This window comes from Leuciscus leuciscus (assembly GCF_965113295.1).
Source record: "Leuciscus leuciscus genome assembly, chromosome: 11".
Lineage (NCBI taxonomy): Eukaryota > Metazoa > Chordata > Actinopteri > Cypriniformes > Leuciscidae > Leuciscus > Leuciscus leuciscus.
In genome coordinates, this window is record NC_138735.1 from 17,073,506 (window position 1) to 17,084,855 (window position 11,350).

Here is an 11,350-nt window from a genome sequence, read left to right on the forward strand (position 1 = left end):
CAACAACTTTGCAAAAAAAACTAACAAAAAAAAAACACGTCACAAAGACCCGGCCCCTTTAGTTACTGTTGCTATGTCCGACAAGCTACACCGCGCTCACGCCAAACTCTGGCCAAACCATGATCTCGTACGCAGTGAAAAACACATCGCGCAGCAGAGCGGACACTGACAACACGCTGACAGACAAGACAGAGGTTACTTTTGATATTAACCATAGATTTTGTATTTTAAAATAATTATATCTGGGAATAAGTTGTGCTTTGTCATTTGAAAATGTGTTTGACTTTGTTTCATTACAAACTTAACTATATTTCGGATTTTATTTGACCTTTTTTTTTTATTTAGTAGTTTGTCGTTTTTTGGCAATCTAGGGTGTGGCCTGTGTCCCACCCACCACCTTACAGTACACACCCTAGTCCTAACTCCAAGTGTTTACCTCTTACGAGGTAACGACTCATCACCACAGGTACTCACAAATCAGGCAACCAACTGGACCTGGTTTACACACGCAACTGCACCACAGAAAACATCCTGGTGACACCTCTCCACGTTTCAGATCATTTCCTCATTACTTTCAGTCTACAACTCTCTACCCCTGCACCACCACCCCCACCACCAGTCACTTTCAGACGAAACCTGCGCTCACTTTCCCCCTCCCATCTTTCCTCTGCCGTGTCATCCTCTCTTCCCCCACCCTCACAATTCTCATCTCTGGATGTGAATGCCGCAACGGACACCTTATGCTCCACTCTAATCTCTTCTCTAGACATTATCTGCCCTCTCTCCTCCAGGCCAGCACGCGCTACTCCCTCTAACCCCTGGTTATCTGAGGTTCTTCGGGAACACCGGACCGAACTCAGGGCAGCGGAGAGGAAATGGCACAAATCAAAAGACGCATCTGACCTGAGTATGTATCAATCTCTCCTCTCCTCCTTTTCTGTTGATGTTCATGCTGCAAAATCTTCATACTTCCACAACAAGATCAACAGCTCCTCCAACACACGATTACTCTTCAAGACATTCAACTCTCTCCTCTGTCCACCTCCACCACCACCCGCCTCCTCCTTAACTGCTGACGATTTTGCGCACTTCTTCACCAACAAAACAACAGCTATCAGCAGTCAGTTCTCAGCTCCACACACACAGGAACCCAGACCGACCCCTTCCACAGCCAATACCCCTCTGTCCTCCTTTTCTTCGCTAACCGAGGAAGAAGTATCTACACTTCTCCTCTCCAGTCACCCTACCACCTGCCCGCTTGACCCCATCCCCTCACACCTTCTACAAGCCATCTCTCCCACACTTCTACCATCACTCACACACATCATCAACTCATCCCTCCATACTGGCACCTTCCCTACAGCATTCAAGCAGGCTCGGGTTACTCCACTGCTCAAAAAACCAACGCTAAACACATCATTTGTAGAGAATTACAGACCTATCTCTCTCCTACCATTCATTGCGAAGACACTTGAAAGAGCTGTCTTCAACCAACTAACATCCTTCTTGTCTCTAAACAACCAGCTGGATGTCAACCAATATGGCTTCAAGAAAGGACATTCAACTGAGACTGCATTACTGTCAGTCACAGAAGCCCTACGGATCACAAAAGCTGCTTCCAAATCTTCAGTCCTCATTCTCCTGGATCTGTCTGCTGCCTTCGACACGGTGAATCATCAGATCCTTATGTCCACCCTCTCATCACTGGGCATCACAGGAACTTCACTCCACTGGTTTGAGTCCTATCTCACAGGTAGGTCCTTCAAGGTCGCATGGAGAGGTGAGGTATCCAGAGCACATCAGCTGACCACAGGTGTTCCCCAGGGTTCAGTTCTTGGTCCCCTCCTCTTCTCCATCTACACCACATCACTGGGACACATCATACAGGCACACGGTTTTTCCTACCACTGCTATGCTGATGACACACAGCTCTTCCTCTCCTTTCAACCAGATGATCCCACAGTAGCTGCACGGGTCTCAAGCTGTCTGGCGGACATCTCCACATGGATGAAGGAACATCACCTGCAGCTCAACCTGGCAAAGACTGAGCTTCTCGTCCTCCCTGCCAATCCATCTCTACAGCACGACTTCACCATCCAGCTAGAGTCATCATTAATCACCCCATCAAGATCGGTCAGAAATCTTGGAGTAACGTTTGATGACCAGCTGACCTTCACAGATCACATTTCAAAGACAGCTCGATCATGCAGGTTTGCACTGCACAACATCAGGAAGATCAGGCCTTTCCTAACTGAGCATGCAACACAACTTATCGTCCAGGCCCTGGTCATCTCTAGGCTTGACTACTGCAATGCTCTTCTGGCTGGACTTCCAGCATGTGCAACCAAACCCCTACAGATGATCCAGAATGCTGCAGCTCGTCTTGTCTTCAACGAGCCCAAGAGGGCCCACGTCACTCCTCTGTTCATCTCTCTGCACTGGCTACCTCTCGCTGCTCGCATCAAGTTCAAGGCACTGACGCTTGCTTACAGAACTATCACAGGCTCAGCTCCCTCCTACTTTCACTCACTCCTACGAGTCTACATCCCTACCAGACACCTACGATCGGTCAACGAGCGACGTCTCGTGGTTCCATCACAGAAAGCCACAAAATCACTTTCCAGAACATTCTCATTCACAGTTCCATGCTGGTGGAACGCTCTCCCCACCCTCATCCGGAATGCAGAATCCCTGACAACATTCAAAAGACAGCTGAAAACCAATCTCTTCCGTGAGCACTTAACCTTATACAAAAAAAAAAAAAAAAATCCGTACCCTTCGAAACATCACTTATCAGGCTTATGCTACTCTGAATAATACCTGAACTTTGTATTTTGAGCACTTCTTGCGTTGTTGTTGCTTTTGCCTCTTTATGATGACTCGCTGAATTTAGTCCTAATTTGTAAGTCGCTTTGGATAAAGGCGTCTGCTAAATGACTAAATGTAAATGTAAATGTACCTGGGGTGAACTGCCAGCTTTAACGAAGTTTCCAAATTGCCAAGGTATGCAATGGGCACATAACTGGTCAGTCCCACCCAGAGTGCTGCACCAGAGATAGGAACCATTATGACAAAAAGGTCAATTAACCATAGATTTTGTATTTTAAAATAATTATATCTGGGAATAAGTTGTGCTTTGTCATTTGAAAATGTGTTTGACTTTGTTTCATTACAAACTTAACTATATTTCGGATTTTATTTGACCTTTTTTTTATATATAGTTGTTTGTCATTTTTTGGCAATCTAGGGTGTGGCCTGTGTCCCACCCACCACCTTACAGTACACACCCTAGTCCTAACTCCAAGTGTTTACTTGGGGTGAACTGCCAGCTTTAACGAAGTTTCCAAATTGCCACGGTATGCAATGGGCACATAACTGGTCAGTCCCACCCAGAGTACTGCACCAGAGCTAGGAACCAAAAAAGGCCAATTAACCATAGATTTTGTATTTTAAAATAATTATATCTGGGAATAAGTTGTGCTTTGTCATTTGAAAATGTGTTTGACTTTGTTTCATTACAAACTTAACTATATTTCGGATTTTATTTGACCTTTTTTTTTATTTAGTAGTTTGTCGTTTTTTGGCAATCTAGGGTGTGGCCTGTGTCCCACCCACCACCTTACAGTACACACCCTAGTCCTAACTCCAAGTGTTTACTTGGGGTGAACTGCCAGCTTTAACGAAGTTTCCAAATTGCCACGGTATGCAATGGGCACATAACTGGTCAGTCCCACCCAGAGTGCTGCACCAGAGCTAGGAACCATTATGACAAAAAGGTCAATTAACCATAGATTTTGTATTTTAAAATAATTATATCTGGGAATAAGTTGTGCTTTGTCATTTGAAAATGTGTTTGACTTTGTTTCATTACAAACTTAACTATATTTCGGATTTTATTTGACCTTTTTTTTAATATAGTTGTTTGTCATTTTTTGGCAATCTAGGGTGTGGCCTGTGTCCCACCCACCACCTTACAGTACACACCCTAGTCCTAACTCCAAGTGTTTACTTGGGGTGAACTGCCAGCTTTAACGAAGTTTCCAAATTGCCACGGTATGCAATGGGCACATAACTGGTCAGTCCCACCCAGAGTACTGCACCAGAGCTAGGAACCAAAAAAGGCCAATTAACCATAGATTTTGTATTTTAAAATAATTATATCTGGGAATAAGTTGTGCTTTGTCATTTGAAAATGTGTTTGACTTTGTTTCATTACAAACTTAACTATATTTTGGATTTTATTTGACCTTTTTTTTTTATATAGTTGTTTGTCATTTTTTGGCAATCTAGGGTGTGGCCTGTGTCCCACCCACCACCTTACAGTACACACCCTAGTCCTAACTCCAAGTGTTTACCTGGGGTGAACTGCCAGCTTTAACGAAGTTTCCAAATTGCCACGGTATGCAATGGGCACATAACTGGTCAGTCCCACCCAGAGTACTGCACCAGAGCTAGGAACCAAAAAAGGCCAATTAACCATAGATTTTGTATTTTAAAATAATTATATCTGGGAATAAGTTGTGCTTTGTCATTTGAAAATGTGTTTGACTTTGTTTCATTACAAACTTAACTATATTTCGGATTTTATTTGACCTTTTTTTTTAATATAGTTGTTTGTCATTTTTTGGCAATCTAGGGTGTGGCCTGTGTCCCACCCACCACCTTACAGTACACACCCTAGTCCTAACTCCAAGTGTTTACTTGGGGTGAACTGCCAGCTTTAACGAAGTTTCCAAATTGCCACGGTATGCAATGGGCACATAACTGGTCAGTCCCACCCAGAGTTCTGCACCAGAGCTAGGAACCAAAAAAGGCCAATTAACCATAGATTTTGTATTTTAAAATAATTATATCTGGGAATAAGTTGTGCTTTGTCATTTGAAAATGTGTTTGACTTTGTTTCATTACAAACTTAACTATATTTCGGATTTTATTTGACCTTTTTTTTTATTTAGTAGTTTGTCGTTTTTTGGCAATCTAGGGTGTGGCCTGTGTCCCACCCACCACCTTACAGTACACACCCTAGTCCTAACTCCAAGTGTTTACCTGGGGTGAACTGCCAGCTTTAACGAAGTTTCCAAATTGCCAAGGTATGCAATGGGCACATAACTGGTCAGTCCCACCCAGAGTGCTGCACCAGAGCTAGGAACCATTATGACAAAAATGTCAATTAACCATAGATTTTGTATTTTAAAATAATTATATCTGGGAATAAGTTGTGCTTTGTCATTTGAAAATGTGTTTGACTTTGTTTCATTACAAACTTAACTATATTTCGGATTTTATTTGACCTTTTTTTTTTATATAATAATAATAATAATAATAATAATAATTCATTACATTTATATAGCGCTTTTCTCAGCACTCAAGGCGCTTTACATAGAAGGGGGAATCTCCTCAACCACCACCAATGTGCAGCATCCACTTGGATGATGCGACGGCAGCCATATTGCGCCAGAACGCTCACCACACACCAGCTTACTGGTGGAGAGGAGACAGTGATGAAGCCAATCGGTATATGGGGATGATTAGGAGGCCATGATGGACAGAGGCCACTGGGCAAATTTGGCCAGGATGCCGGGGTTACACCCCTACTCTTTCTAAAGACATCCTGGGATTTTTAATGACCACAGAGAGTCAGGACCTCGGTTTAACGTCTCATCCGAAGGACGGTGCTCTTTGACAGTATAGTGTCCCCGTCACTATACTGGGGCATTAGGACCCACACAGACCACAGGGTGAGCACCCCCTGCTGGCCTCACTAACACCTCTTCCAACTTATATAGTTGTTTGTCATTTTTTGGCAATCTAGGGTGTGGCCTGTGTCCCACCCACCACCTTACAGTACACACCCTAGTCCTAACTCCAAGTGTTTACTTGGGGTGAACTGCCAGCTTTAACGAAGTTTCCAAATTGCCAAGGTATGCAATGGGCACATAACTGGTCAGTCCCACCCAGAGTGCTGCACCAGAGCTAGGAACCATTATGACAAAAAGGTCAATTAACCATAGATTTTGTATTTTAAAATAATTATATCTGGGAATAAGTTGTGCTTTGTCATTTGAAAATGTGTTTGACTTTGTTTCATTACAAACTTAACTATATTTCGGATTTTATTTGACCTTTTCTTTTTATATAGTTGTTTGTCATTTTTTGGCAATCTAGGGTGTGGCCTGTGTCCCACCCACCACCTTACAGTACACACCCTAGTCCTAACTCCAAGTGTTTACTTGGGGTGAACTGCCAGCTTTAACGAAGTTTCCAAATTGCCACGGTATGCAATGGGCACATAACTGGTCAGTCCCACCCAGAGTACTGCACCAGAGCTAGGAACCAAAAAAGGCCAATTAACCATAGATTTTGTATTTTAAAATAATTATATCTGGGAATAAGTTGTGCTTTGTCATTTGAAAATGTGTTAGACTTTGTTTCATTACAAACTTAACTATATTTCGGATTTTATTTGACCTTTTTTTTTATATAGTTGTTTGTCATTTTTTGGCAATCTAGGGTGTGGCCTGTGTCCCACCCACCACCTTACAGTACACACCCTAGTCCTAACTCCAAGTGTTTACTTGGGGTGAACTGCCAGCTTTAACGAAGTTTCCAAATTGCCAAGGTATGCAATGGGCACATAACTGGTCAGTCCCACCCAGAGTGCTGCACCAGAGCTAGGAACCAAAAAAGGCCAATTAACCATAAATTTTGTATTTTAAAATAATTATATCTGGGAATAAGTTGTGCTTTGTCATTTGAAAATGTGTTAGACTTTGTTTCATTACAAACTTAACTATACTTCGGGTTTTTTTTTATATAGTTGTTTGTCATTTTTTGGCAATCTAGGGTGTGGCCTGTGTCCCACCCACCACCTTACAGTACACACCCTAGTCCTAACTCCAAGTGTTTACCTGGGGTGAACTGCCAGCTTTAACGAAGTTTCCAAATTGCCAAGGTATGCAATGGGCACATAACTGGTCAGTTCCACCCAGAGTGCTGCACCAGAGCTAGGAACCATTATGACAAAAATGTCAATTAACCATAGATTTTGTATTTTAAAATAATTATATCTGGGAATTAGTTGTGCTTTGTCATTTGAAAATGTGTTTGACTTTGTTTCATTACAAACTTAACTATATTTGGGATTTTATTTGACCTTTTTTTTTTATATAGTTGTTTGTCATTTTTTGGCAATCTAGGGTGTGGCCTGTGTCCCACCCACCACCTTACAGTACACACCCTAGTCCTAACTCCAAGTGTTTACTTGGGGTGAACTGCCAGCTTTAACGAGATTTTTAAAATAATTATATCTGGGAATAAGTTGTGCTTTGTCATTTGAAAATGTGTTTGACTTTGTTTCATTACAAACTTAACTATATTTCGGATTTTATTTGACCTTTTTTTTAATTTAGTAGTTTGTCGTTTTTTGGCAATCTAGGGTGTGGCCTGTGTCCCACCCACCACCTTACAGTACACACCCTAGTCCTAACTCCAAGTGTTTACTTGGGGTGAACTGCCAGCTTTAACGAAGTTTCCAAATTGCCACGGTATGCAATGGGCACATAACTGGTCAGTCCCACCCAGAGTACTGCACCAGAGCTAGGAACCAAAAAAGGCCAATTAACCATAGATTTTGTATTTTAAAAAAATTATATCTGGGAATAAGTTGTGCTTTGTCATTTGAAAATGTGTTTGACTTTGTTTCATTACAAACTTAACTATATTTCAGATTTTATTTGACCTTTTTTTTTATTTAGTAGTTTGTCGTTTTTTGGCAATCTAGGGTGTGGCCTGTGTCCCACCCACCACCTTACAGTACACACCCTAGTCCTAACTCCAAGTGTTTACCTGGGGTGAACTGCCAGCTTTAACGAAGTTTCCAAATTGCCAAGGTATGCAATGGGCACATAACTGGTCAGTCCCACCCAGAGTGCTGCACCAGAGCTAGGAACCATTATGACAAAAAGGTCAATTAACCATAGATTTTGTATTTTAAAATAATTATATCTGGGAATAAGTTGTGCTTTGTCATTTGAAAATGTGTTTGACTTTGTTTCATTACAAACTTAACTATATTTCGGATTTTATTTGACCTTTTTTTTATATATAGTTGTTTGTCATTTTTTGGCAATCTAGGGTGTGGCCTGTGTCCCACCCACCACCTTACAGTACACACCCTAGTCCTAACTCCAAGTGTTTACTTGGGGTGAACTGCCAGCTTTAACGAAGTTTCCAAATTGCCACGGTATGCAATGGGCACATAACTGGTCAGTCCCACCCAGAGTACTGCACCAGAGCTAGGAACCAAAAAAGGCCAATTAACCATAGATTTTGTATTTTAAAATAATTATATCTGGGAATAAGTTGTGCTTTGTCATTTGAAAATGTGTTTGACCTTGTTTCATTACAAACTTAACTATATTTCGTATTTTATTTGACCTTTTTTTTAATTTAGTAGTTTGTCGTTTTTTGGCAATCTAGGGTGTGGCCTGTGTCCCACCCACCACCTTACAGTACACACCCTAGTCCTAACTCCAAGTGTTTAATTGGGGTGAACTGCCAGCTTTAACGAAGTTTCCAAATTGCCACGGTATGCAATGGGCACATAACTGGTCAGTCCCACCCAGAGTACTGCACCAGAGCTAGGAACCAAAAAAGGCCAATTAACCATAGATTTTGTATTTTAAAAAAATTATATCTGGGAATAAGTTGTGCTTTGTCATTTGAAAATGTGTTTGACTTTGTTTCATTACAAACTTAACTATATTTCAGATTTTATTCGACCTTTTTTTTTATTTAGTAGTTTGTCGTTTTTTGGCAATCTAGGGTGTGGCCTGTGTCCCACCCACCACCTTACAGTACACACCCTAGTCCTAACTCCAAGTGTTTACCTGGGGTGAACTGCCAGCTTTAACGAAGTTTCCAAATTGCCAAGGTATGCAATGGGCACATAACTGGTCAGTCCCACCCAGAGTGCTGCACCAGAGCTAGGAACCATTATGACAAAAAGGTCAATTAACCATAGATTTTGTATTTTAAAATAATTATATCTGGGAATAAGTTGTGCTTTGTCATTTGAAAATGTGTTTGACTTTGTTTCATTACAAACTTAACTATATTTCGGATTTTATTTGACCTTTTTTTTTTATATAATAATAATAATAATAATAATAATTCATTACATTTATATAGCGCTTTTCTCAGCACTCAAGGCGCTTTACATAGAAGGGGGAATCTCCTCAACCACCACCAATGTGCAGCATCCACTTGGATGATGCGACGGCAGCCATATTGCGCCAGAACGCTCACCACACACCAGCTTACTGGTGGAGAGGAGACAGTGATGAAGCCAATCGGTATATGGGGATGATTAGGAGGCCATGATGGACAGAGGCCACTGGGCAAATTTGGCCAGGATGCCGGGGTTACACCCCTACTCTTTCTAAAGACATCCTGGGATTTTTAATGACCACAGAGAGTCAGGACCACCACCTTACAGTACACACCCTAGTCCTAACTCCAAGTGTTTACCTGGGGTGAACTGCCAGCTTTAACGAAGTTTCCAAATTGCCAAGGTATGCAATGGGCACATAACTGGTCAGTTCCACCCAGAGTGCTGCACCAGAGCTAGGAACCATTATGACAAAAATGTCAATTAACCATAGATTTTGTATTTTAAAATAATTATATCTGGGAATAAGTTGTGCTTTGTCATTTGAAAATGTGTTTGACTTTGTTTCATTACAAACTTAACTATATTTCGGATTTTATTTGACCTTTTTTTTTTATATAGTTGTTTGTCATTTTTTGGCAATCTAGGGTGTGGCCTGTGTCCCACCCACCACCTTACAGTACACACCCTAGTCCTAACTCCAAGTGTTTACTTGGGGTGAACTGCCAGCTTTAACGAGATTTTTAAAATAATTATATCTGGGAATAAGTTGTGCTTTGTCATTTGAAAATGTGTTTGACTTTGTTTCATTACAAACTTAACTATATTTCGGATTTTATTTGACCTTTTTTTTAATTTAGTAGTTTGTCGTTTTTTGGCAATCTAGGGTGTGGCCTGTGTCCCACCCACCACCTTACAGTACACACCCTAGTCCTAACTCCAAGTGTTTACTTGGGGTGAACTGCCAGCTTTAACGAAGTTTCCAAATTGCCACGGTATGCAATGGGCACATAACTGGTCAGTCCCACCCAGAGTACTGCACCAGAGCTAGGAACCAAAAAAGGCCAATTAACCATAGATTTTGTATTTTAAAAAAATTATATCTGGGAATAAGTTGTGCTTTGTCATTTGAAAATGTGTTTGACTTTGTTTCATTACAAACTTAACTATATTTCGGATTTTATTTGACCTTTTTTTTAATTTAGTAGTTTGTCGTTTTTTGGCAATCTAGGGTGTGGCCTGTGTCCCACCCACCACCTTACAGTACACACCCTAGTCCTAACTCCAAGTGTTTACCTGGGGTGAACTGCCAGCTTTAACGAAGTTTCCAAATTGCCAAGGTATGCAATGGGCACATAACTGGTCAGTCCCACCCAGAGTGCTGCACCAGAGCTAGGAACCATTATGACAAAAAGGTCAATTAACCATAGATTTTGTATTTTAAAATAATTATATCTGGGAATAAGTTGTGCTTTGTCATTTGAAAATGTGTTTGACTTTGTTTCATTACAAACTTAACTATATTTCGGATTTTATTTGACCTTTTTTTTTTATATAATAATAATAATAATAATTACATAGAAGGGGGAATCTCCTCAACCACCACCAATGTGCAGCATCCACTTGGATGATGCGACGGCAGCCATATTGCGCCAGATCGCTCACCACACACCAGCTTACTGGTGGAGAGGAGACAGTGATGAAGCCAATCGGTATATGGGGATGATTAGGAGGCCATGATGGACAGAGGCCACTGGGCAAATTTGGCCAGGATGCCGGGGTTACACCCCTACTCTTTCTAAAGACATCCTGGGATTTTTAATGACCACAGAGAGTCAGGACCTCGGTTTAACGTCTCATCCGAAGGACGGTGCTCTTTGACAGTATAGTGTCCCCGTCACTATACTGGGGCATTAGGACCCACACAGACCACAGGGTGAGCACCCCCTGCTGGCCTCACTAACACCTCTTCCAACTTATATAGTTGTTTGTCATTTTTTGGCAATCTAGGGTGTGGCCTGTGTCCCACCCACCACCTTACAGTACACACCCTAGTCCTAACTCCAAGTGTTTACTTGGGGTGAACTGCCAGCTTTAACGAAGTTTCCAAATTGCCAAGGTATGCAATGGGCACATAACTGGTCAGTCCCACCCAGAGTGCTGCACCAGAGCTAGGAACCA

The 11,350-nt window shown here is 41.6% G+C and overlaps 1 protein-coding gene across 1 annotated transcript; it reads left to right on the forward strand.

Annotated features, from left to right (window-relative positions):
- The first annotated feature begins 459 nt into the window (after positions 1 to 459).
- LOC309509093 (uncharacterized protein) lies at positions 460 to 2,953 on the forward strand. The gene is made up of 2 exons (XM_082183633.1): positions 460 to 1,753; positions 1,952 to 2,953. The coding sequence occupies exons 1-2, from the start codon at positions 910 to 912 to the stop codon at positions 2,815 to 2,817; spliced, it is 1,710 nt and encodes a 569-aa protein (XP_082039759.1). The 5' UTR covers positions 460 to 909; the 3' UTR covers positions 2,818 to 2,953.
- Positions 2,954 to 11,350: the final 8,397 nt, after the last annotated feature.